General features: G+C 55.7%; 2 protein-coding genes across 2 annotated transcripts in view; one reads left to right on the plus strand and one right to left on the minus strand.

Annotated features, from left to right (window-relative positions):
• Gab2 (GRB2-associated binding protein 2) overlaps positions 1-9,632 on the plus strand; it is a 113,689-nt gene extending 104,057 nt beyond the window's left edge. Inside the window, exons 5-10 of the mRNA XM_013512021.1 lie at positions 1,346-1,440; positions 2,465-2,729; positions 3,782-3,872; positions 4,161-4,263; positions 5,249-5,374; positions 6,167-9,632. Coding sequence (XP_013367475.1) covers positions 1,346-1,440; positions 2,465-2,729; positions 3,782-3,872; positions 4,161-4,263; positions 5,249-5,374; positions 6,167-6,310 — 824 coding nt within the window. The 3' untranslated portion in view covers positions 6,311-9,632. The remainder of the gene's footprint in view (positions 1-1,345; positions 1,441-2,464; positions 2,730-3,781; positions 3,873-4,160; positions 4,264-5,248; positions 5,375-6,166) is intronic.
• Positions 9,633-10,834: 1,202 nt separating this feature from the next.
• Positions 10,835-26,823, minus strand: part of Usp35 (ubiquitin specific peptidase 35) — a gene marked incomplete in the record, with an annotated part of 23,446 nt that continues 7,457 nt past the window's right edge. The window contains 10 exon segments of the mRNA XM_013512062.1: positions 10,835-11,886; positions 12,805-14,161; positions 14,659-14,765; positions 15,452-15,545; positions 16,994-17,187; positions 21,103-21,261; positions 22,809-22,910; positions 23,320-23,449; positions 24,867-24,999; positions 26,547-26,823. Coding sequence (XP_013367516.1) covers positions 11,719-11,886; positions 12,805-14,161; positions 14,659-14,765; positions 15,452-15,545; positions 16,994-17,187; positions 21,103-21,261; positions 22,809-22,910; positions 23,320-23,449; positions 24,867-24,999; positions 26,547-26,823 — 2,721 coding nt within the window.

Below are 26,823 nucleotides of genomic sequence, written 5' to 3' on the forward strand. Positions count from 1 at the left end.
GAGGGAGAGGGAGGTAGGCAAGGGGTCCTCAGTGGCTTGCAGCCTTGTGGCCATCCATAGCTAAGGGCCACCCCAGTAAATTAGGCATCCTGTCCAGTGTCCTTACCAGCTGGTCCTCTCTTTTTATGACGCCCACAATGGCAGACCCTGCCTTGGAGAAGTGGATATTCTCCTAAGGAACACAAAATATCCTTGGTCAACCACAGTACCACATATTAAGCTTTGAAAGACCAAATCATAATGTTTTGTTCATTTAAAAATCAAACCAAAGATTTAGAGAAAAAAATTTAGAAATCCAGTCCAAACTTTGAGCCAAACTTATATGGATGAACAGACTAATAAAATGAAATGAGATTTTCAGAATATTTCTAAGCTATACTAAACTCTCTTTGGCTTAAGTCTGAACTTCCATTTTAAAGTACCTCAGTTCTGGGCTGGGGATATAGCTCAGCAGCACAGCGCCTGTGGCCAGCACAAGGTCCTGAGTTTGAATCTCAGTACCAAAGAAAATAAGTACCTCTGTTCTGTTGCCATTTGTTTACTGAGTATATTGCAACTCTGCATGTCTCTGAGGAAAACAGAACAATATTATCTTCTGTTTGCATCTTTTATATATAAAATTGCATATTCTTGTCTTTTTTTTTTTGGTTGTTGTGGTGATGGTACTACTGGGAACTGAACCCAGTGCCTTTGCATTGAGCTACATCACAAGCCTTATTTTGAGAAAGAGACTTGCTAAATTACCCAGGCCCAGCTCAAACTTCCCATCATCTTGCTCAGCCTCCCAGAGAGCTAGGGTTATAGCCATGCACCACCACACCTGACTTTGCAGAGCTTTTTCTTATTCTTCCTGTGGTTTAAGCCATGCAGAGCCTGGTGGGACAGAACCTTGCAGTCTCCACTGCATGAAGCCCATGGTAGTTTACAATTATTAGGGGCCAAGGTGAAACTGTAATCCTAGGGTCCTGGCTCTTGGTTTAGAACTCTTTGCAGCCAGGAATTTAAGCAAACACCATGTGCTTGGGAACCATTTAAAATGTATCCCAACCCTACAGAGCTCACATCTGGCTGGGAAAAGAAAACCAACCTTTGTAAGTTAGCTCAAGCGTTGTTACTATGATATTCACAGAGGTGGGGGCCAGGTAAGTAGGACAGGTGGTCAGTCCTGCTCCAGAAGCCCAGGAGGAATCCTGAGCTGGGGAGGGCTGTGTTTGTAAAAGCATATTGTGTGGGAACTGAAGAGCACTTCTGGAGTATCAGTAGACTCTGAGCCATGCTGGAGGGTCGGGCAAAGTCAGCACGTGGATGAATGTGGCTACACATGCTCTTCCTTCTTTTATCACAGCTTCCTCCTGTGAGACCTATGAGCACCCTCCACGCGGCGGGGAGAGCACAGGCCGGTCTGCTGAGTCCATGAGCGAGGGAATCACTTCTTTCCTGGTGAGTGGAGTTTGACCAAGGCTCCTTGAACCACTCAGAGGAAGGAAAAGGTCAGACCTCATGGAACTTTCGCACAGCCCGAAGGAGTGAGCTCATCACCCTCTTAGGACCCTTTCAGTTCAGAATCCTAGGTTGAGTTTTTAGACAAGTAAAATGTAGGCACCCATGTCTGGAGGAAGCGTGCTTCCTTAGGTGGGCTGAAGGACGAGGCTGACTCACCGTGAGAAGCAAAAGGGTCTAGAACCCAGCAGAGCTGGGTATGGGTAGGGGTCTTCTGTGCAGCAACCCTGCTTACCAGGTGCCACATGGAGGACACTGCCGCAGAGACTCCAGGCAGGGGTGGTGCTCAGAGTCAGCCCAGGGGGCAGGGCTGCAGTTTGAGTACAGGATTCCAGCTGCCCACTGAGGGGCTAACCACAGTGGTCCAAGGTGTAAGCGGAGAGGCCAGGGCCTGCTTCCAAGCCTGCTGGAAAGACGGCTGTATGACCTAGGCAAGAGCTGGAGAGTGGCTCATTGCACAACTCTCTGGCCACTGTGCCTGTGGCCTAGCAGTCACCTCAGTGTCTGTGGTACACCTCAGGCCTGCTACAGGCTGGACAGAGGACACCCAGGTGGCCCCAGACCTCAGCTTCCAGCACCAAGACCCTTCACACACTCCGAGCTGATCAGGGTCTAGATGCTGGCCTGCCATTGATGAGACCTGAGCCAAACTTATGCAGCCCGTGGCCTGTCCTCTGCCTTGTCCAGGCGTCCGGAAACCTATGAGGCCCCAGCCACCAAGGATATTTTATGCTTTAGGTGGATCACGAGTTATAAGTGATCCCAAGAGGTCATGAAAGCCAGACGAGATCCACAGACTTCATTTATTTCTGTCCCCCACCCTGCCTCCTTCTGTGGGCTTTCCACAGTCTCCCTTGTAGCTTCCTAGTGCAGTTGACCCTCCGGGACGGCATTACCTCCTGCACAGATTCTCACCTTTGTGTTTCTTCTTGCCAGTGACACCTCTGTTTCCTTTCCTCTCTAGCCAGGGAAAACTGTGGTGGGTCGGTCCGACAGTACCAGTTCTGAAGACAACTATGTGCCCATGAACCCAGGTTCTTCCACCCTGCTGGCCATGGAGCGGGCAAGTGACAATTCCCAGAGTGTCTACATCCCTATGAGCCCGGGGCCTCATCCCTTTGACCCACTTGGCTACACATCAACAGCCCTTCCTGTGCACAGAGGCCCCAGCCGAGGAAGTGAGATCCAGCCACCCCCAGTCAACCGCAACCTCAAGCCTGACCGGAAAGGTAAGTCCGCTCTTTTCCCTTCCTGTTGCAGGACAACACCCAGCAACCTTTTGCTTTTTCTTAGGGATCAGGTAGAAACTGGACTTGGGGGTTATGACTTTTATGCAAATCATGTGCGTTCCCTGAACCTTAGCTTTCTTACCTGGGAAATGGGGATGGTAATTCCCACCTCCTGGGTTTGTTCAGAATAGTACCTAGGACACTGGCAGGTCTGCTCACACAAGTGGTAGTCATTAGATCTTTGATGCTGTGTGAAGACCCAGAAGAGGTACTATAATCCCAGGTTCCAGGTCTACACTACTGCTCTCCCCTGGCCTCTGCTGGGGGCAGTGGGGATTTGAAGGGCAGAATAGCGTAACAGGGAATTCAAACTGAACATACAGAATTAAAATCTACACAGCCTCATAATATTTCCTTCCTTCAGTGCAATTTGCTCAGCCCTGTGTGAAAACAGCAAGGAGTTGTCACAGTGGCTCTCTCCATTTCAAATACAGTGTCTTGTATTTGAAAGCAGTGTCTTGCTTTTGCATAGTCATAAATCTGGGGAGGACAAAATCTGCTGTTTTGGATTCTGTAAGTCCAATAACCGTAGGTACACTAGGAAGGATATATAAATTAGAATCAGAAGATTCGACTTCAAGGATAAAGTTTATATAGTTGGCCCTCAGTATCTGCAGGTTTCACATCTGCAGATTCAACCAATGCAGTTGAAAATAAACATTACATTTACCGGGCCTATACATATTACAGTGTAACAGTTATTTACATCGTATCAGGTATCATAAGTAACCTAGTGATGATTTCAAGTGTACAGGAGGATGCGAGTAGGTTACAAGCCAATACTGTGCCATTTTATATGAGACCTCAGCATCCCTTGGTTTTGATAATCTGAGTAAGTCCTAACACCAGTCCTCTGCAGATGCCCTACTGAGTTTCCCTGCTAAAACTGCAGTGACTGTCAAGGCTGTTATAAACATGCTTGCATGTCGTACGCATGTATTTCACCCTGCGGCATGATCGCTGGCTGACTGCTGACTCTATTCCCACTCCAGCCAAGCCAACACCACTTGACCTGAGAAACAATGCTGTCATCGATGAGCTCCCCTTCAAGTCACCTGTCACTAAGTCTTGGTCCAGGGCCAAGTGAGTATCTGTGGAAGCAAGAGCTTCGAGTTGGGTGGGGTTAGAAATAAGTGGAATTTTCCCTGCCTGGGGGTCAGAAGATAAAGATTCTGATGCTAATGCTGTCATCAGCTGATCATGGCCAGTGATCTCTTGGGGTGCAGTTTCCTCATCTGTAAAAGGAGAATAATCACACCCGCCCTTTATCAATCTCCATCTGCTAGTAGCGGATAATGCTTTGGTCGCCCAGGTCTGGGTGTGTGAGGGTCCGGATCCCCCAGGGTTCACGCTGTCCTCCTTTCACCACAGCCACACCTTCACCTCCAGCTCCTCGCAGTACTGCCGCCCCATCTCCACTCAGAGCATCACAAGCACAGACTCGGGAGACAGTGAGGAGAACTACGTCCCTATGGTGAGTCCTTGGGGGCTCGCTGGGATGAGTCCTAGTCCCCGGGGCCCTGCTGTTCAGCACCTCTGGGCTCCTTTGTTGTACCAAGCGTGCTTCAGCCCCCTGCTGCAGACCTTCCTGGGCACCTGTGCAGCCAGCAGAGGGAGTGTTGTCGACTGTAGGGAGGACACAGTTCTTGCCCCAAGAAGGTCTGTGTCTTAAAGAGCAGACATGGCACGACGGTTACCTTGGCAGGGCAGTGCTAGAGGGAGGCACACACCTCCCGGTGGTGCTGACCGTAAGAGAAGTGTGAACAGAGGCAGAGCGTGACACAGTTCCTGCTTGAGAGTTCACTGCAAAGCTCGTAGCTGCCCTGTACCGAGTGAGGGCTGCAGAAATACTGAAAAGAACGAATCAACCAGCCACTAAAACAGCCAGAAACTGGAGCCCAGGACCATCACTTTTTAATTTGAATCAAACTTGGGCTACGTTCTAGCCAGGGAGGTGCTCTCCCAGAGCAGGGGCCCACCTGGAAACAGGACCCTCGAATCTGTCATCCAAAGAAGTGCTAAAGGAACGGGCTCTCCGCACCAGCTGTTCTGGCCTCTGCAGAGCAGGGGAGGTGTGTGCTGTTCACAGGAGCCCACAGAGCGGGACCGGCTCTTTCCTTAGAGGCTGGTGAGCCTGGGTGGGAACTCTCTCGGAGAGCAGCTGTACATGAGATTTGGCCTGAGGCCCGAAGGAAGCAGCATGGGCCAGGGGAGTGGTACAGGGCTGAGAGCCCTGCTGCCCATCCTGCCCCAGCCATAGGGGTCAGCTTTGTTTTAAATGACCTGAACAGTAGCAATACCAACTTCACGGGGTTGTTGTAAGGACTTAAGTGCATGAAGCCCTTAGCACAGCACGAGGCGCAGAGCAGGACGCCGTGAGCCAGTAGCTCTTACTCCCAGACCTGAGTTTGGGTGGTGGGTTTGCCTCTTTCCTAAACTCAGTTTTTCCCTCCTGATAGCAAAACCCAGTGTCTGCATCTCCTGTTCCCAGTGGCACCAACAGTCCAGCCCCCAAGAAGAGCACCGGCAGCGTTGATTACCTGGCTCTGGACTTCCAGCCGGGCTCCCCCAGCCCCCACCGAAAGGTGCCTGGGGTGGAGGGTGGGGGTCAGTAGGAAAGGGGGAGGTCAGGGCGCCTTCCACACTGGGCAGCACCCCTCAGCCTCCCTCAGAGCCAGCTTGTATGACTCGACTGTACCTTCTCCCCACCTTTCCTCTCAGAGCATGCACCTCAGTCCATAGGACTTCGTGAGCCAGCCCATGCCCTGGCCCATGAACACACACTGAGACCTACTCTGCCCAGGGTGAAGTGAATTGGTGTCAGGTCTGAGACTCAGAGATCCTGCCTCCTGCGTAGAATTTTTCTTTGAGAAGAATTTACTAGCTAGAGGGGGCCCAGCTGGTGATACAGTGGCCTGAGAAAGGACTTCCAGATCTAGGATTGCCCCACCGAATGCACTCTTAACCAGCAGTGTCTAGACAGCAGGCTAGAGCCCCCCTTCAGCGCACTGTTCCTCAGGGTACCGGGAGGGTATAGGGAGAAGACACACCTATAGCCCTAACGGGCTGGTGCTTGTCGCCACCCAACACAGTCCTTCCCCTGGAAGAGTGGCCAGAGGGAGGTGTGTGGAGGTGGAGATGATGGCCTGGTCTGCCCACGACTTGCAGGAGACAAGGCTGGCAGGGCCGTTGCTCCACCAGGAGGGAGCTCCACTGGGATGAACAGCTTTAAAGCTCATACTCAGACAGCAAAGGCTCATCTAAGTGCAGCAGAGGCCAACTGCATTCACCTCCCCTCAGCACAGCTTGGGAAGATCCCCCTTCTTCCCTCCCCACCTTTCAGGTAACTCACAGCCATTCTTGCTTTGTCCCCTCAGCCATCCACATCATCTGTCACTTCGGACGAAAAGGTGGACTATGTCCAGGTGGATAAGGAGAAGACCCAGGCCCTGCAGAACACCATGCAGGAGTGGACAGATGTGCGGCAGTCCTCGGAGCCTTCCAAGGGTGCCAAGCTGTGACGTGGGGGCCACCGAGCCCAGAGAGGAGACAGGAGGCAGCAGCTCTGAACTGGCTTCTCCCTCTGTCCTCCACCCCTTTCACTCCACTCTGCCATGCTTGGCCTTCAAAGCATTTGACATCAGGGACCCTTCCTTGGCAAGTGAGGGCCGAGTGGGCACTTGCTCTGCCCACTTGGGCCCATGTGACTTATCAGTACTGGCTGTGCCTCCTCCCACCTTAGTTAGGAGCTACTGCCAAAAAGCTTCTTCCTGTCCTCAAAACCTGAGTGTCTACCGGATGCTGGGAGGGAGGGGAGCGCTGGGACTCTGAGCCAGCCCCCACCATCTCGGGCTACCTCTCCTTCAGGCCCGTGGAGGACCAGCCAGGGAGCCTAAGATCAGGAGACCAAAGTGGACATCCCTGTTTTTCTTGACGGGAGAGTCAAGGCTGCCGAAAGCTGAAATAGTTGAGAATGAAGGTTAGAGGCGGTCTTTAGAATGAAGGTCAGAGGCGGACAAGAATGAGATTCCCAGGCGCAGAGTGGGACCTTCAGGGGTCCTGTTTCCAGGCCACGAACGTGCAGGGCCATCGCTGGGGAATGGGAGAGGCAAGAGAATGAAGGACAAAATGAAGGCAAAACCAGTAATGACAACTGAGAATGACAAGGAACAGGGCTTGGAGTGACAAGGACGCTGTGCTCAGGGCTCCTCTGACGCGGTCGGATGATGCCACCCTGGGACGGAAAGTCATCCCCTTCCTGAGCTTCCGCCGAGGGGCGTGGGCCGAGCTGGGTGACGTGTGTGGGAAAGCTGGCAGGTGAGGGGCGGGGATGTGACGGGCTGGAAGCAGTGCAGGGGCTGCGGGAAACCCGGGACAGGACTGTGCTGGGGATGGGGCAGTGCAGGGACACTGCAGGGAGGGTGGTGCAGCGAGGAAGTGTAATGGAGGTGCACAGGATGACCGTGGGAGGCAGGGGGCAGGATGGAGCAGCTGGGTGCATGGCACGTGACACAAGGGACTGAGCACGGCAGGTAAACAAGACCACACCTAAGCTGCGGTACGGCTGGCAGCTCCTGCCCAGCTCTCTGGAGGGAAACTCGGTGGGCCTGCTCGCAAGCCCAGGGTGTGGTCTCAGCTCCTCTCCCTGCTGTGGCACCCTGGCACTGCAGTTGCCATGTTGAACTCAAACCTATAAGGATGGCTAAAAGGCAGGGATAGGAGCAAGGCATAACCTAAGTGAGGGAGAGGGGTCTAAATTCCTATGATGAACGTTCTTGACCAAATTTCCAAGTATTTCAGAGGCAGCAGGCCAGACTAAACATTTCAGTTCGCCCCTGCGGAACAGACCTCCCCACCACGCTCCATGGGGACGGCCGCCGCTCCGCTCTGCTCCCGCAAGCGTGCGTGCCTCTGCAGACCAGGGCCTGGCACTCCCCAGGAGCCCGTCCTGGGAGAAGCTATTTCCTCGGCAGTGGCCCTTCTAGAATTAATTCAGAGCAACTCAGAGATCTTTAAGTCACAGTTGCCGAGGCCAAGCACCTAGGCCAAGGCGGCGAATCACAGCTTGTCTCTGAACTGGAGGTCAAAATTGGGGAGAAGAAAGGACCAGGACACAAGGCGATGGTGACGGCTGTGAGACAGGACACACAGATGCAGATGGAAGAGCAGGAATACAGAGCGCTTCTCAGCGAGCCTGCTGCCAGAGGCCAGGAGGGCGACGACCGTGCAAAGGTGGCGGAGGGAAAAGGGGGCCTGAGCTAGGCCCTGGAGCGCAGCGAGCCCTGCAGCACAGGAAGGTGGTTGCTGGGAGGCTGTGCGATTCGGAATAAAAGGCATTTGAGGGGTGGGAGTCCTAGGGACAGTCTCAGGGCTCCTGTGGGGGCAGTGGTGACACTGGGTAGGGTTACAGGGTGCTGGTTCCCTCTGCCTTCCCTGACTGTCCCTTTAGGGCTTTCTGCCAGGGGTCCCACATAGCTGTTTTTAATGGTGCCTCCTGTATGGACCCCATCGTGCTATGAAAACGTCACCATGCTCTGAGTATTACGTGAATGAATTTGGCTGTGCAGAGATAGGGCGTTCTAACGTGGTCTCCGGGTGGCCTCCTCCCAGGTCCTGGCTCCTGTGCCTACCAAGCTCTCAGTGTGCAAAGTGGGGTGAAGACTTAAGGACAAAAGCAGGGCTCTGGCTCGTAAAGCCCACCCAACCAGCCCTACCATGTAGCTGCTCCTCCAAGCCCCTAAAGGAAGTCAACTCAGTTCAAAAAAACAGATCCTTTGGCAGCCCATGGGTCCAGATGCACCTCTCCTGGTGGCCTGGCAAGGACTGAAAGTCCACAATGAGGGTGCCTTCTCACCCAGCGGAGCTCACACACGGACCTCTCCTGTCTGCGACTGGCTCCAGGGCAGCTTTCTTCACCCACTTCCTGCTCCACCTCAGGGAAAGTTGAGTGGGAACAGTTAGAGGGGATGATATCTCTTCTGGACTTTGGTTTGCCTAGCAAAGGGTAGGCTAGAGGGTCACTGAAGCCCCTTTCACAGCTGCTCCTCAGCTGCAATGAGGGGGAGTCACCAGGGACGGGCAACACCCCCAGCATTAGCCAGTTAACTTAGTCTCCTAGTTGACTTGGGTGACTTCTACATTTCAAACCATTAATGTAAGCCCAATTCTTAGAAGTACAACCATTCTAAAGTTATTGCCTCCATTCCAGTCTGCCTTTGCCCCCTTACCTGCCACGGGTTACAATCTCAGCCCCAGGCTGTGGCCTATCCCCGGCCCCTTGGCAGAGCTCTGGAGGAGTGCGGTTCGGAGGACACTGGCTCATCCTTCCCCGTCTGAGCCTTCAGCTGCAAACATGGGGGAAGTGAGAGTGGCCCCGTGGGGCCATCTTTCTGGGACTCACCAAGTTCTTTGGGAGGCCGAGGGGCCCTGCTGGAGATTCATGCTGTCTGTGGTATCTGGTGGTGTGTGCTCTTGTGTAATTTGTTCGCTACTTGTGTCTCGAAATTTAGGATCACTTTGCACAGAACTGTCCCTATGTGTTCGGAAGAGAACATGGGCAAGCAGCAGCCCACTCTCAAGTTCTTGTCTTGTTGCCATTTAAATTGACATTTAATTTTTTCAAATCACTGTTAGTGCCTAATCACTTAAGTTATTAATTTATTGTTTTCTTTTTTTAAAAATTTGTAACACGTATTTATCTTGTGAGTAGATGCAGGGTGGGTGGGCAACATGTTCACGTGGGTCATGTTTCTGCTGTGGTGACACATGGTACAGGCCTGGAGCTTGCAGGTCCCTTTTTACTGTGGTATTGAAGTAGGACAATAAAGTCCTTTAGAAATGCAACCCAGAGAGGACTTGCGAGTCTGTCTGCAGCGGCTGGAAGTGGAATCCAGACTGAGATCCCATCTTGGGGCCTCCCGAAGGCCTCCGGGCCGATGGCTGCCATTCGTGAGCATGAGCACACCTTCTCACAAGACAGGAAAATCACTCCAGAAACATTTGTTAATTGACCCCAGGAGGGCTGCTGTGCCAGTCTGCTCCACTTTCATAGGAAGCAATTGGGTACTTTGCTTGGTTAGGGGCAAAAGGAAGCCTATGTTTCTCAGAACCTGGCATCTGCTAATTCTCCTTCCCAAGGAGGGGCACCTCGCCCTCTGACCTGCTGTGCCCTGAAAGCAGCCCTTTAATTCAGGGCCGATGACACCGGCCGGGGGGCCCAACCCCGGAAACCCAACAACCAAGAGGCCGAAAAAAGAAGAACCCTGCCAAGTCCAAAACAAGCAGGGCCAAAAAAGGAACCCAAAGCCAAGCCGAAACAACAAAACAAAAACCCAACCCAAAAAAAACAAAAAAAAAAAAAAATTGTAAAAAATGGGCCAATGGCTCCAGGCTCTCTGACGTTTGGCTCTATACCCATCTCCACTGGCAGCCCTTGAGACCTTTGTCTTCCCAAAGGGAATAGGCAGGTTTGGGGAAATGAGACTGTGGTGAGGGCTGACCCTGGGTCCGGCACACACGGCCGCTCCTGTGTCCCTCTCCAGCTCTAAGCATGGGTGTGCCCTGGGGAAGGCGACAACTTAAGAGCAATAAGCGCTTCCTACCTGCTCCCCCAGCCTGTGCCCGTGTCCAGCCCAGGGGAGGGCTTCTCCCCACGCCGCTCCTTAGAGGCACAGCTGTCAGCAGCAGCTGTTTCCAGGCAGCCTAGAGACCCTGGGGACTGAGAAGTCTCAGCTGCCAGGACCCAGACCCACCTGATCGTGAGGCCCCTCCACAGCAGCCACTGGCCATTGCCCAGCCTGTGCACCCTGCCCCCTGCCAGCCGGCTCCTCACGTGCTGTGTCCTCGCCACAGTCCCAGCTCTTCCGTGTCTCCCACACGTGCTACCTCTTCCGTGCTAAAGGGCCCTCGCCTCCACACACTCCATCTCACTGGGGCAGGTTTTCACCTTCTATGCCAGGAGCCCAGGCCACCATCAGACTGCCCAAGGGAGAAAACAAAGCGTACAGCAGCCATCACAGCTCAAGACAGGAAGAAGGACATCTTTCACAGGCGTCAGAGAACGAGTTTTATTCCTGTTGGAGAACATGGGTCTCTCTCCATTTAGAAGGGGCTACAGCGGTGGCAGAGGACAATGAGGTCAACGTGTGCATGTCACAGTCCACCCCACCCCGTCTCTTGGCCAGTCGGTCAGAGGAGCCGAGCCAGCCAGCGTCCTCACACAGAGGGTGGCTTCCTGATGAATGAACGTCTTTGCAATAAAATAGAGATTTTCTACCTTTACCAGAGGGGGATGCAAGTAGTGGCATTTCAGGCACTGAGGCAGGCTAGAGGGGTGGGGCGGGAGCCTTCCTCCCCTCCCCCCCGTGGGGGTCCTTGGGGGAGGGGGAGGCAGGTCAAGGAGCCAGGTGAGGTCCTCCCCCGCTAATCCTGTGCCACGCCCACTTCCCACCTGCGCACCTCGAAGTACGGTTAATGCAGGCACCTGATCCAAATCCCCTTGGGGAAATGGGAGGGTGGCCCAGCAGAAGCAGCCTGGAGCCCCTCTCCTCTCGGGCTCTGACATCCTCTGGGTCCCACTGTGCTTTCTATGCTGTCCAGCAAGAGCTGCGGGAGGGAAGTCCTGAGCCCGCAGAGGCCGCAGGGCAGGCCCAGCGCCGTTCCGGGCAGGCGCTCCGAGTCAGCCAGGACACTTGGGTGTGAATCTCAACGGGACTGATTTCAGGGGGCTGGGCCTGGGTCTCACCGCCCGTATCTGGGAAACTCCCTGCCCATCCTTCCTGCCCCGTGAAGGGCCTCCTTCAGCCCTGGGCGGCCTCCACCGCCCCCAGACCCACCCCACACAGCAGCTCCACCCAGGGCCTGTACCCCCACCACCTGGCACCCCGCAGAAAGGGGCCGAGGTCTGTGAGGTGGCCGGGGAGGGCTCACATCAGAAGACCAGTCTGTGGAAGTCGCCACCATTGCCACCTGCAGGGTTGCAGCCCCCCGGAGAGCCTTCATCCTCATCTTTGTCTTCATCAAAGCCCCTGCCCCAGTGCGGGGATGCGGGGAGTGCAGAGATATAGGCCGCCCTGCTCCGCGCCTCCTTCTCCTGCTCCTGGAACACAAACGAGGGCATGGAAGCAGCTTCCAACTGAGACCCTTGAAGCCAGGCCCCTCCCCGCACTCCTCCTCCGGCGTCACCCAGCATGCTTCTGCGCAGCTCCTCTGGGTGCCCCGGTCCAGACCACAGCAAGCACAGCCTGTCCTGGGGCGCCCCAGCAATGCGTGCACTACACCCGGACTTCAGAGTCCCCCCTCCTCTCAATGAAAACACTGGTCCCCTGCAGAAAGGGATTCACCCATACTAGCTGCGGCTAGCTGACAAGGGTCTGACAACGGAAACAGGAGGTGCAGGGACCCACAAGCGACCTCACGCTACATGAGAACATCACAGGCTCCTGTCCCTAGCGGTCCGGCTCATTGCCTCTTCAAGGTACAAGGATGAGCCTCTGCCCGAAGCAAGCCCCCTGGCTCAGCCCGGTGGAGACTCCTGACCACAGCCTTCGTCCACCTGGGCAGCTGGGAGAATGTAGACAGATGTGCCGCCCGCCTCCCCCTGCAAGACAGCAACCCCAGCTGCAGTCCCATCCCGCTGCACAAAGCCCCACGGTCCCAGGGGCTGAAGACTGTGGTAACAGTTAACTCCCAACAGGGACAGGGACACAAGAGGGTCACGGACAGGAGGCCCTTCTGCGAGCCCTAAAAGCATTCCCTACCACTGCCTCTCCTACCCCCGCTGTGGGGCCCAGGCTGACCCTTCAGTGCCGTCGGTAACAACTGCCTGATTAACTAGTGGTTGTTCCTCCGAAGGGCTTGCCTGTCTGAGCCACCAATATGGTTCCCTCACTGCGCAATGAATGGGCAGATTTGAGGAAGAGACTGAGGAGGAACAGCTGGCCTAGGCCTGCAGCTGTGCCGGGACTGGAACGCTCCACCTAAGAGGTCATGACAGAGACCCCAGGGGCCTGCTCACCTGCAGGTAGAGGATGTTGTCTTTGGAAATGGCCTCCATCAGGTCCTTGTGGAGGGTGGGCTCCGTGCGGACTCTGGGAGAGCCCGGCTCGGTCTTGGAGCCCTCCCCGGGCCGCTGGCGGTAGAAGAGCACGTAGGCTGTATCTTTGGGGAAGAAGGAGGTGACGTTGCTCACAGACTCGAAGGAGGAGAAGGACACCCGGGTGTCATTGAACAGGTACCACTGGTTTTCAGGCTCTGGTCTGTCTGCAGTTGCCAGGGAAGGGGCAGGGCGGGCGGCGCCTTCGCGGGCATAGCAGTAGTAGTGGCCGCTCTCCGAGGACACGCCGGAGTGCACCACGACGCTGCAGAGGTCGTAGGCCTGACCCCGGCCCCCCGCCAGCGGCAGGCGGAGCAGCAGGGGGATGGTGACATCGTCCAGGATCTTGCGGCGCCGCATGGTGCGCAGGTCGAAGGAGAAGCGCAGCAGCGTGAGGATGAGGTAGCGCGGGCCCTGGCTCAGCTCCACCACCTTCTCCGCGTCCTGCAGGGAGGCGCAGCTCTCGCAGTAGTAGCGGTTCTCCGCCGTCAGCCTCTCGGGGGACAGGAAGTAGTTGACCAGGTCCAGGACGGAGCGGGAGCCCTCCGGGCCACACTGCTGCTCCCTGGAGGGCGTGGCAGCGTCCTTGTGCACCCCGGCGCCCGCGCTGCCGTCGTCCTTCTCTGCCTCCGCCTGCTTCTCCGTCACCTCCTCCTTCTCCTCCTTTTCTTCTTTTTCTTCCTTTTTCTCCTTCTCTGCCCCCTTGTGCTCTTTTTCCTTTTCTTCCTCCTCGTCCTTTTCCCTTGTCCCCTCCTCCTCCTTCTCCTCCTCCTTGCCCAGCTCTTCCTCCTCCGCCACCTTCTCCTCCCGCTCCTCCTCCCTCTCCGCCGCCGCCTCCTCCCCTTCCTCCTCCGGCCCACTCTGCTCCCCCGCTCCAGAGGGCCCCCGGCCTTCGATGTCCAGCAGGGTCGGGGGGGCGTCCCCCGTGATGCAGTGTTTCCTCTGCCTCCGAGGACCCACCGTGCCGGCAGCTGGGGCTCGGGGGACAGACGCAAGCTCCCGAGCCGCAACGTCCTCTGGAGGGAGCATCACGGAGCCCAGGCGGCGGCGGCGACAGCGCTCGGGGGGAGGGAAGGCCAGGGAGAGGTCGGTGAAGGCCTCCTCGCGGGACGAGACGTTGAGGCAGTGGAGGCAGCATATCCGGGTCACAATCTTGCCTCCGAACATCTTCTCCACAGAGGTGGAGCTCGGGCTGGGGGACTCCTCAGGGGGAGAGGGCAGGCCGGACTGCTTGAGCTTCTGGCAGATCCTGGCGCCTGTCTTCTCCTCTTCGTGCAGCCTGGAGCGAGCAGGGAGCACAGGGCTTTCCCACAGGCACAGGGCTGCCTCCGGCGCCCGCGCGCGCCTCGTGCCCCGCTGCCCTGTCCAGCCGGCCACACGTTTAAACACACAAGCCTGCCAGGGCTCGGCACGCAAACATGCCACGCTCACACACATGCGTGCACACAGCTAGCACACATGCTAGACTCACCTGCACACAGGTGACACTACGTAGACATCTGAATCCAGGAGCTGGGCTCCTGGGCAGGGGGAAGACTGGAACGCTGGGCGAGTACAGCACGGCACGCACACGGGGCCCGTGGCACCTCCACACCCCCTCGCACTCAGCCACGCCCCACACCTGTGGCCCACGCCTTCCAGAAGTGCAAGGCCACGCTCCCGCTCCCCTTACCGTGAAGCTGCGACCCAGCTCAGGGCTCACCTCTCCCCAGGACCTGTCTCTGGACCTGCAGCCTTCTGCCCACCGCCCCAAGCCGGAGCCCTGGCCTCACTTACCGATCCAGCAGGTACTTGAGATACTCTGAACAGTCCTGCTGGGTGCCAGGGCTGAACCAGGGTGTCCAGGAGGCAGAGAGGAAGTTCTCCGGCGAGATGGCCGGCCTCTGTGGCAAGGAGGGTGAGAGAGGGGCTCAGGAGCAGCAGCCGCACTCCCGGCCACTCCGCAGAGTGCTGGGCCTGAGAGTCAACCTAGCAGTGTGTCCCCAACAGCCCAGCCCCCTCCATCAAGTTCTCCTTGCTGTCCCCAACCCATCCCATCCCGCAACCACGCACCCGCTAAGCAGGGCGCTGGGGTCCTGGAGACGAACAACCTCCAGGAGTCTGCTCTTTGCTTGCACGTGTCACGCTTCCCTCCCTGCCTTACTCCCTGCCTAAAACAGCCCCGTAAAAACGAGCGCAGCGTGGCCTCTGCTGTGACACCTTCTCAGCCCAGCCCCCGCCATTCCCCTTTCCCTCCCTGTTCACGTCTGCCGTGTTTCCCTACGAGAAAGCATGACAACCGTCATCCACAGGTCGTCTTCCTGCCAGGTGGAGGGGCTTACTCATCTCTGCCCCCTCACAGGGCCCTGCAGAATCCCTGACCCAGGGCATTAGGTTCTACAAGGACAGACAGACATTTGTCTTGTTCGCCTTTGTATCCTCCACATCCCTCGCGGTACCTGGTAATGTGGGTGCTCAAAAACAGCAGATGAATGAGGCGACACCTTAATGCAACACCCTGAGCCTCACAGTCCTGCGAGTGACCAGCACCGCCTCACCACCCGCCCCTTGCGCCCCGCCCCGCACGCACCTGGCTGTGCTCCAGGAAGGCAAAGAGCCATTGCAGCTTGGTCATCAGGGGCTGTGAGTTGTTCTCAGTCAGACGGAGCACGCAGTGTCGAAAGCTTCAAAACAAAGTGGGAGCGCCCAGGGTGAGCCAAGGCCCCCCGGGAGGCCCTACTCACCCACCCTCAGGCAGCCCAGAGTCTCTGGACTTTCCCAGCTCCAGCTGAGGCCAGAGAACTGGGAGGAGGAGACAGTGACAGCTCAGCCTGGAGGGCCTGAGGTCGGGAGTGTGGCAATGGCCTTAATGTGACAATAAAGGGTACAACAAGGTGACCCCTGCAGTCTCTTCCAGCTCTGACACCCTGTGACGCCAGCGTTCAAACATTCCAGTGTTCTAAGGCTGGGACTCTGGCACAGAATCCGTGCCAGCAGCTTCCCAGCCACACAGCACTTGCCCCCACCAGCCTCTGCCTCCCAACACAAGTCCTAAAGCCCCCGCTCAGGGCTCCTGCCCTGTGGCCCCCAACTTAGTCCCCTGCCGTCAAAGGAGGGAGCCAGAGCCAATGCAAGGAATGCACCGAAAGGAAGAGGACGCTGCAGGGCCAGGCTGGCTGCCAGTGACAGGTCCGATCCTATGGGGACAGGAGGAGCCCTCCCAACACCCACCGACCCCGGAACATGCCAGCGTCCAGGGCCCAGCTTAGTGCTGTGCTCAAGAGCAGCTTTGGCCAGTCAGTCACATATTTCCCCACACTGAGCCACTACACAGAAGAGCACTACTCAAAATGTGGCCCCTCTGAGGAAGGCAAGTTCAGAAAATGAGCAAGCGCCTCAGCACTCACACTCAGGCACCACAAGCACATGACGTCTCTCCGGCAAGTCACTTTGCTGTACTGCACAAAAGTACTAATCTCAGCCGGGCGTGGTGGCCCATGCCTATAATCCCAGCACTCGGAAGGCTGAGGTAAGAGGATCGTTGCGAGTTCGAGGCCAGCCTGGGCTACAAAGTGAGCTCAAAGTCAGCCTGAACTGCATAGCAAGACCCTGTCTCAAAAAGACCAAAAAAAAAAAAAAAAAAGTACTAATCTGCGCATATCAGAAATCAGGAAAACAGACTTAGTCCTTCCATGAGGCAGTTGAAGAACAGGTAGCAGCACCTTAGGAAGCCTTAGAGATCAGCCCTAACTGCTTCCTACTAACCCTGAAGCTCAGGGAGAAAACACTGTCTTGAGGTCATACTGCAAGCCCAAGCTCCTTTCACCTGAGCCAAAGCTGAAACTTCGAGTGATTTTTAAGCAAGCCATACAGAGGATGCAGGTAGCCACTGGTAAAGACTGTTTCGTTCAAAAGAGGGGAGAGATGGTGGGTGAAAACGCAACACCCCAGTCCACCAGGAAAGTCAGCGGTGCAGGGCAGCCCCTGCAGCCCATCCCCCAGCCCCACCTGAATTCCCACCCAGGCTCCACTGGTGGCAACCTCGCCAACTGCGTAGGGCAAGGCCCACCCTCCCCACCTTCCACTGAGACACAGCAGGAAAGGGCAGACAGCGTTCACGAGCAGCACCTACTCGGAAGCCATGAACAGAGCCTGCAGGATGCTGTTCACGTAGCACGTGTTGCCCAAATTGATTAAACCAATCTTGCCCGTGTCTGACTTGGCCATGAGCCGAGGGTAAAAGCCAGCCAGCTCACTCTTCTGTGAGGTCCAGGCATCCTGCCCCAGCAGCTGCTTGATGCGGTCCTCATTGGGAACGTGGAGGTCCTGAGGGGGAAAGAAGCAGGCAAGACACTGAGCTTTAGGGTCAGCTCAAAAAATATCACCTCCTCTGAGAAGCCTTCCTGGACTACAGCCCACTCAACAACTTCCCAGCACACACCACTCAGCGTTCAAGAGGTCTGGGGACCCTTCCCACTTACAACTCAGGCCAGGTTCTCATTTTGTTATGCGGGCCTTCTACATGATCTTTCAGGTGACAACTGCCTCAGGGGGCACAATCCCCATTTTAGAGATGAAACAACTAGACTCAGAGAAAGTAATTGTCCAGGGTCTCACAGGTAGTAAGTGAAAAGATATACGTTCCTAACATAGCCTGCAGGATGGAAGTCTCTAAACACTGGCCAAGTCCAGCTCTAATTTGCCCTCAAGACCAGCTGTGGTCAGTGAGCCTCTGTGCCTCATACACCTGGCTTCCTCATCTGGCAAGAGAGGACCCCTTACACCAGCCTGGCATCCTCTGCCTTCACAGTACTTGCAGGCAGGGGCGTTCCCACTCTGCCTCCTTCTAGACCTGCACAATAGGCTTTCGAGAGAAGCAGTCACTCCTGCCTTTTGCCCGACAGTCACAGTCAGTGGTGGAAGGATCCTGGGATTCTGAGGAATGGGCCTTGGTCACAGGCTCAGGGATTAGCATATTTTCCACTCACTGTCCTTTGTCACATTAAACAGCTACGCTGAAAAGCTTACCAAGCACTAGTTTCAATAATGATGTATTGTAAAAACCACCTAAGCACCAGGAGTACTACTTAGCACCTTTCAGCAACACTCCCAGCAGGTCCTCCAGGACCCGTACTGCCCGCTCCGAGGGCCCATGGGGCTTAACTAACTTGGCACCCAAGCCGTTCCCCAGCGCTTGGCCTCTGGTTCTTGCAGGACTTGCTCAAGCCACGGCTTAGCACTTGAGTCACTGAGCTCCCCGAATCACTCTCAGATAACTTATTGGATTAGTCACCTCTCACAGATAACTAAAAAGCACTGGTACCAGGGGGAAATGTAAATATAGGCTCAGTATCCTCTTTTTTTCCTACCATGCCGTATCTAATCACCCCACACATCCACGCACGAGCACACAGGGACAGAAGGCAGCTAGGACTGCACAGAGAAGATGCAAACACAGCCGTGCTGGAGAAAACATCAAATATTTTTCCCAAAGAAGGGAACTCTGTACTCTGAGAAGATAAAACAAAATCTTCTACATAACTCTCAAACTCCTACTATTCCTGGTAATTTATATACCATAACTTGCTCGGCAAGGACCACAGCTCCTTGACAGACTGCCATAACTCGATACATCGAGAGAACTTCCCAGGCTGGCTCACAGGGGACACGTATGCAAAGAAGGATTGCACACATGATGCATACGAAAGAATCTCATGAACAATACTATTGTTCGCTCCCTTGCCTCTCAAATTGGCTTGTCCCAGAGGGTATTCAAGGCCACAGGACAAATGTAACCCATTTTCCTGGCACTAACACTCAAGGAAGAAAAGTATGTTCATACTAAAACAAATGTTTGTAATTATGAAATATGCACTTGGTACTTCAGAGGCTGTAGAGAGACTGAGCTCATGGCAAAGTTCTCTGGGTCAGTCTCCCTCATCTGACAGCAGGTCCCACGGTAGAAACATTTAAGAGGCCCAGGGCTACTGGATCAGGCAGAGATCAAGACGGGGCCTCACGGCTCTGCTGACACACGACCACCACAGTGGACTCACACATCCCCCCCAGGGCCTTCCACTCCAGCTCATCTGGAGCTGCAGTCTGATGCTGACCCCCTCTTGTAAGGCTTTCGAGGAGGCTTTCGAGAAGGCTTCCCAGTATGTCCCTGAGCCATGGCCCTGCTCCCTGCAGCTGACTCCAGCAGGTACCTGCAGACCCGCCTTAGCCCTGGACCAGGCCACAAGCCCCAGCATGCAAAGCCTGACACTCATCACAGGTCTCCCTCCATAGGCCTGCCTCCCCGTCCTTGTTCGCCCCAAATCAAGGTGACCTTCACACTACAGCCATGGTGTAATGACAGCCTGCTCGCAGTCACCAGGTACGGAAGACAGCTATCAAAACACACCCTGCCCACCAGCAGCTCACAATCTAGCAAGAAATTACTAACAGCCCCAGAAGCTCAGCGTATCCCCTACAAGTGCGGTCCCAGCCCTTCTGCTTGTCTGCACAGGGAGCTCGAGCCCCATGGAGACAGCGCCCCCAACTATGACAACACTGTCCCAGCTTATGTATGAAAAGCAAGAGGCTCAAGAAAGTACCCCGAGGTTTGGTCTGTTGTATTTACTCAGTCATGGCGACTCCGTGTTCTGTAACTTTGGGTTTACAAATTCCTCCTCTGTAGAACTTCAGAGCTCGGTTTGTTTCGGTCTACTAGGCAACAGTTGGGTATTACAAGTTTATCAACACTTTTCATGCTACCATCTAAACCTGGGAGAGGGGTCCCACAGCTCCGAAAATAATCTGAATCTGAACCCTTAAAAGCACATGAGCACAGGGCACTAGTTCAAATTCCTTCTTTTTTTTTTCTTCCTCTCAGTTCAGGACCCAGACTAAGCTAGAAAGGTTGCTTTGATCTCTAGTTTGGGTCATAGGAATGTTTTTTCCAGATCCTTCTGTCACTAACAGTAAAGCCTTTCTTTGGACTTTGTGGGCTCTACAGTGTGACCTCCCTACCAGGGACAGGTCCTAAGCCTCATCTGCTGTCGCCACCAGCTCAAAGCCCTCCGGTGACTGAAGGTAGCCACCTCACCTATCCTCCCACCCCAGGCAAAAGAGCATCATTTCTCACTTACCGTTCTGGAAATCAGTTTTCTCTTCCTTTTTGGTTGGTCCCTGGGGATTCCCCCTTACTTTCTGGCAAGCTCAGCTATGTACTTAAAAAGATGTTCGTTATATTTCAGTAAGCTTTTCTAGAGGCTCTGCAGTGGGACACTTTCTAGAGCGGCTAGTTAGCTGTGCTTCAACAGTGAAAGTCAAGTCAGTTTCCAAAAGAACCACCAACCTCGTCGCTTCCCTGTCCCCAGGCCTGCCGCTCACACTGGGCCGTGGTGGGCCTCGGCAATCCAGGGCCCTGGCTAGGTGTCAGACCGCCATACCTCTCCAAGCCCTCCTTTATGAAGCCGAAATAGTCCTACCTGCTTCACAGGCTACCTGCAAGCGTCAGCAGACAAAACGTGTGGGAAAACACTGTCGGATGCAGCCCTACCTATAAGTGTTAGCCACGGGAAGACCGCAGTGACCTAGCAAGCCATCTTTCCTCTTTCTTCTTTGTAGCCTCTTTCTCCAACTGCAGAAGCCTCTTCTTCCCTCAGCTCCTCACTGCTCTAGGCCCAAGCCCTGGAGGCCTCACAAGCCACGCAGATCAGACATTCTTACATGTGAGCTGTAAGCTCCTGCAACTCGCATCCTGCCTGTGTCCCCAGTCCCCAGCTTAGCACAGCGGGGCATCAGCACAGTCACATGAACAAGTGTAAGTAATCCCTGCTCTGCAGCGCGTATGGTCTAATGGGGGACACACAGTGACGGTGTGTGATCAAAAGAGGTACGAGGGCTGCGGAAGCCCTCAGGGGCCCTGACCGGGCCTGGGGCATGAGGCGGGTATGAGAGGTATTGGGGAGGACTTCCTGGGGGAGGCAACATGAAGCCTAACTGGGAGCCGTGCAGCAGAACAGGAAGGGTTTATAGTTAGTGGGAACAGCAGGCGTGAGAGGACAACCCAGCTGGGAAAGCGTGGGAACCCAGTTCGCCTGAAGCACACTGTGGCCCTGGAGAGGTGGCAGGAGCTGCTCAGGGAGCAAATAACGGGAGGCTGTCTCCAAGCCACGGAGCAGCCCTGAGGAAGGCCCACGCTGGCAGCTTTGCCGGAGCAGGGTCAGGGACTAGTAAGGAGTTGTCACTCACCTTGATGGCCTCCATGACAGGCTCGTAGAGGTCTGGGAAGCCTGGGAACCGGAACACCATGCAGTGGACCAGCTCCGCCAACTGCTCCAGGCAGCTGGTCCCTGAGTTCGAGTCTTCCTTGACCAGAGAGGTCACCATGAGGGGGATGTGGGGGAGGAGCTGTGAGAGCAGAGGGCGGTTAGGCCAGGCTCTACCCACCCAGGCCTGGCCCCGTGCGGCTGGGCTGCAGGCGGTGAGTCCTTTCACAAGACATAGAATTGATGACTTCCTGCCTCAGCTTCTTCTGCAGGACAGGACACAATACCTTCCTCAGAGCTCAGCGAAGGCTTGGACCTGAGCCTGGCTGTTCAGCCTCAGCCCACTGAGCAGCCCTCCGAGCCTGAAAGCCTCAATGCGCGGGGCGACCGTGCCAAGAAGGAGTGATGCTGCGGCCATGACAGCCAGCTGTGTGGGCCCTGGCCAGCATTGAAGTTCAAGCACTTCACGCAATGAGCTGATTCAGCAGCAATTACCCCATCCTACAGATGAAGACGTTGAGCAAGGTTCTGTGTGTGTGTGTGTGTGTGTGTGTGTGTGTGTGTGTGTGTGTGTGTGTGTGTGTACCCCCAAGTGCTAGGGATCAATGAATCCAGGACCTTGTGTAAGCCTTGTGCAAACACTCTACCACAGGCCACACACCCCAGCTCAAGAGATTATATTATTTCCCCGGATTGCTCTGCGAGCTACAGAAGCCAGTGTCTGAACAGGTCTGAGTCCCTTCTTCTATGGAGTTTCAATGTGCAGACCACCTGGGGTGCTGTATCCGTGAAGTCACAACGGACAGTCAGGCCACGGGGACAAGGAGCCCAGGAGAGTGAGGGAAGGAAAGGAGTGTATATCAAGCCCAATCCGAATGTGGTAGGCTCTAGGCAAACACCAGCCCTCCTGACCCCCTCCCACTGTCCCGTGGCTGACACTATTCCGGGCGCTCCGAGGGCTCAGTGCTCAGCCCAAGGTCACCACATCAGGCAAACAGCAGTGCTAGGTTCAACCCCAGGCACCCCAGTCTCAGGTTCTGTCCTTTTCCCACTGAAACTAACTGGGAAGTGCAAAGTTCTGCTCCCCTGACCCTGTGCCATCAGAACCTGGGGCCGCGTGTGCTAGGGACAGGAAGGCGGGAGGAGTGAGGAAGGCAAGGCAGCCCCCTCCCAAGGGAGCCCAAGCCAAAGGCCAGACTTCTAGGGTGCTGCGGGGGACAGGGGACAGGAAGAACAGTGGGCTGGGAACTGGGCAGACTTGGCTTGACTCTTCCGTTCCACTCACCGGCTGTGTCTGAGACAAGCAACTTAACCTCCCCAAACAGCACTTTCCTCATCTGCAGAAGGAAGAATATGGCGGGACTTCTGCCCAGGAGTTAACGCATGAACGTATGTACTGTCCTTCGCACTGCGCCTGGCACGGTGGCCCCAAGGAACATTAGCTGCCTTTAGTCCAGGCTCTGTTACTCACATACGCAGGGGAAGGCTATGCAAATTCCCTGGCCTCAGCATTCTACCTGTACAGGAGCAGAGTCTCAGGCCTCCTCCCATACTCATATCCAAGCTTTGAGGTCTTGAGCTTCAAGCCCTAACCTCTCACCCTCCAAAGGAGAAAGCACATTGCCCCTCAGGCGCTGGGGGTGTGTAGAGCCCCATCCCTGGGGCAGCCGGCAGCGCTCTCTCTCTTACCAGGTGGAAGGCCTCGTGGGAATGCTGGAAAGTCAGCAGCATGTACTTGAGGACAGACAAGGCAGCTCCCCGGACGATGGGGTACAGCAGCTTGGAGAAGACCTAGAAAAGAATTGCTGGTCAGGGTCCCCCAGACGTGGGCTGCCTGAGGCCGAGCACAAACCCAAGCCTGGGAGGGGTCTGAGACAGAAGAGAGTTGAAGCCGCAGACCCACCCAGGAGCCAGAACACAGGGCTTACAGACGTGGCAGACAGATGGCAAAACGGGTGGCAGGAGAGCAGACCCCTACGGACGGACAGATGGGAGACCAACAGGGACAGAGGCACAGTCAATGGAAACGAGGGTCAAAGGACTGGTGAGGGGAGCCTGAGGCCCAGACAGAGGCAGTGAATTAGCCAGGTCATGAAGTGAACTTGAGTGGGATCCCTGGCACTGACGCCCACACCTGCAGCGCCTGGCAAGAGACTGGTGGAAAAGGCCACCAGCCCGGGTCAGAACGGGGCTCACCAACCTTCTCAATTTTGGCCAGCGAAACCTCAATCAAGATGCTGAACTTCTTCACGGCGGCCAGGCCCTTCAGCAGGGCAATGATCCACTTGTCAATGTTCTTCCCCAGCGGCCAGGACACCCAGTCGATCATCCTGGGGGAAGAGGTGACAGTGATAGAGGGGCCCGGGAGGCCCAAGTGCCTGTGGGAGGGCAGCACGGAGACCAGCCGCCGTGTCCTCAGTTCCCACGCTGACTCACACCCGCCCCAGCAGCCCTGGGGTCTGTGGGCTACACAGGATTCTGCCCCAAATGCTAGTGAGCCCAGCAAGAGGTGCTCCACAGCCTGAGAGTTGAAGAGGCACCAAACCTCACGCCTCTTGGCACCAAACCTCACGCCTCCTCCAGGGCTGCAGTGCAGAAAGGGACTCCCAGCTGCCTCCCACGAAGATCACCACCCGGGGCTGAAATCTCTGGTTGCTGAGCCCTGGCCATGGGATCCGGACCAAGCCCCGTTCCCTCTCCGAGCCTCAGTTTCTTCCCTGTAACCAGGACAGTGTCTCATTCCCAAGGTTGTCACTCTGAGTAAAAGATGAGAAGCCAACACCATGGAGCATTCGCCTATACTGGGCACCGCCCCAGCATGTCTCAGCCCCACAGCACAAGCCCTGGGCAGCGGATCAATTATACTCAGGCTGTGCTAGTAAGAGGGACAATAGTGAGAGAGCAAAGTTCGATCCCTGGGACCGAAAAAAAAAAAGAGAGCAAAGTAACGGCAGCCATGGTAAAAGCAGCTGCCACCTGTCACTTGGCACAGTGCGTCTTGTATCTAATCCTCACCACGCTCCTATGAATGGGCTCAATCACACACTGCTGTACAGCTGAGGAAACAGAAATGCAAAGGCTGCATAAGCTGTACAAAGTCACATGGTCAAGAAGTGGTAGAGGCAGGATTTGCTCTTGGGCAACTCACTTCCAGTGCCCATACTCTTACCCACTAAAGACAAGGAATCCAGGAAGGCGCTGCACAGCCGCTAGGTCTGACTGTGGGCATGGAAGGGACGGCAGGGGGCCATGCCAGGGAGAGGGGGTCTGCACAGGCACAGGCCTGCAGGGAGGAGGACAGGAAGCATATTCTGGCGTCAGGACAGGCAGGTTAGGCTCAAAACAGGTACGAGGACACTCGGGTAAGAGGAAGGATGTTCAGGAGCTCTGAGCTGAAAAGCACCCCTAGCTGTTTATGGTATTAGTCAAACTCAGAAAGTACTTACTCTCCCCTTCTTACAGGACCCCTTGGAAGCCTGGAGACACCACCACCCACCTCCACTGCTACCAACAGGGAAACAGTCTGAGAATTCACTTGTACTTTCAGAGTCACATGGCTGGTCCTAGGGCAGGGCTCTGTATTGCCCATATGTAGCCCAGGGCTCCTGGACAGAGTCACAAAACAAGCAGGAGGGTCTGGCCTCTGGCTCTAAATCTAGCCCAGCAACCCCACCCAGTGGGGGGGCTCCTGGGAGGAAGAGAAGGAGGGGTCCCACCCCGCATATCCCCAGCCCTTGGCACCCCCACCTGCTGATGGCAGTCAGCATCTGGGAGTCGGTCACACTGTCATCATTGCTGAGATTCCGGACCACGCCATCCATGAGTTCCAATGGGAGGTGCTGGACCACGCTGGCCAAGGCGCTGGACGGGGGCTCCTCCTCTGGAACAGCGTATTAAACTGAGCTCAGCAGGGCAGGCAGCCCTCCCCCGGCCACCCATCCCCTCAAGCTGCCAGGAGCTCAGCTGGGCCTCTTCAAAGAGCACATGGGGGCCACCTCGGCTCCTCTACAGCCGCAGTAGCGAACCTAGGGCATGCATGTGCAGCAGGCATGCAGACAGCCAAGTCACCCCAGCAGCTGAGCATCAGATAACAGCTCTTTCCTCTAAACTAAAACCTCAGTGTTCAGATTTAGTTGCAGTGTTGGCGCGTGGTGATACACAAGTGGGTTTTGGGTTGCAGTCTGGGTCCTCGGTCTCTAACATGTTCCCCATCACTGGCCTATAGCATCACAGTGTCTGACTCATACAAACTCATTCACTCAACAAACCTTCCCTGGCACTGCTTTGAGCCTAAGCCTGTACTGGGCACCAAGCCAAAGCACTGTCACAGTTTGTGTCTGGATGTCCCCCCAAAGCCTCATGCAGTCGTTGCGGGGATGTGGGGTGGGGGTGTGGTTCAGAAGTGGCCGAATCTAGAGTTTGTGACTGGTTCATAGCCTAATGCTGGGAAGCCTATACACAACATAAGGGTCAGAATGAGGTTTGCTGCTCTCTCACTGTCCCTCTGGCCCTTGCTCTTGTTTGCTCTTGCTGTCTTCCGCCACCATGAACTTTGCCCTCTGCCATGCCACCCAGCTTGGGGCCAGCCAAGGACTGAAACCTCCACAAATAGCGAGCTACATAAACCTTTCATCCTCTAACTCTGGGTGATGGGTATGTGTCTCAGCAAGGAGAGAAAAGTAACTAAGACAAGTACTAATTTTCCACTGTGGGTGTACAGCAAGCTCTGTAGAAATAGTAACACTGGAGCTCGCAGAAAAGGTAGGCCTTTGGAGGAAGGGGATATGCTAGGCGGAAACACTGGACAGTGGCCTAGAGGTGAGAAGGCACCATTTAGTTAGCAAAATTTATCGTGGAGGTGCACCCCTGTAAGTGCAGCACGCAGGATGAGCACCACGAGTTCAAGTCTGGACTACACAGTGGTTCCAGGCCAGCCAGCTCTGCATACCAAGACACTGCTTCAAAAAAAATCAATAGAAGAACAAAACACATTGTCTAATTGTATTAGGATGCTGGTCCTTGTACACAGAGCCTTAGGTCCTCTCCCTGCCAGGTATATTCCCTTCATTCCCCTAGCACCCCTGCTGCTAGGTGCTCCTGATCTCTCAAGACCAGGCTGGAGAGTCCGACTTCCTTCCATCCAGCTCAAGGCCCTGACGCTCCCTGTCCTAGTGGTTTCCCGGCAGCCACTGCTCACTCGCCAAACTGATCTTGTCCTCCCGCACCAGCCAGGGTACCGCTCCCGAGTTTCCAGGCCACACACAGGAGCTCGGGATAGGTGCGCTAACTCCTAGTTCCCCACCTGTGCGTGCACCCTCGCACCACGTGCCACACCATTCTGCGGACTCGCCCATCGCAAGTACAATCACCTGTCCCGGCTGTGTCCCCGCCCACAGCCCTCCTCCCTGGCCCGGGTCACACACGCACCTGTGCAGGAGATGACTGCAAAGAGCTCCTTGAGACAGGGCAGAATGGCGGCGGGCTGCGTGCGCCACAGCTGCGCCAGGAGCCCGCTCACCTGCTGGGCCTGCTCCAGGAACTCCACGGCGCCCTCCTCGCCCTCTGAGGGGCAGCGGAAGCGGCCGAGGCAACGCACCAGCTGCTGGCAGAAAAGCAGACGGTGCGGGCCGTCGGGCACACAGCGCGGATGCCGCGCCAGGAGCCGGGCCACTTGTGCGCAGGCGGCGGGCCCCGGGCGCTCACA

The sequence above is a fragment of the Chinchilla lanigera genome, unplaced genomic scaffold (genome assembly GCF_000276665.1).
Source record: "Chinchilla lanigera isolate Chin_1 unplaced genomic scaffold, ChiLan1.0 scaffold00013, whole genome shotgun sequence".
Classification (NCBI taxonomy): Eukaryota; Metazoa; Chordata; class Mammalia; order Rodentia; family Chinchillidae; genus Chinchilla; species Chinchilla lanigera.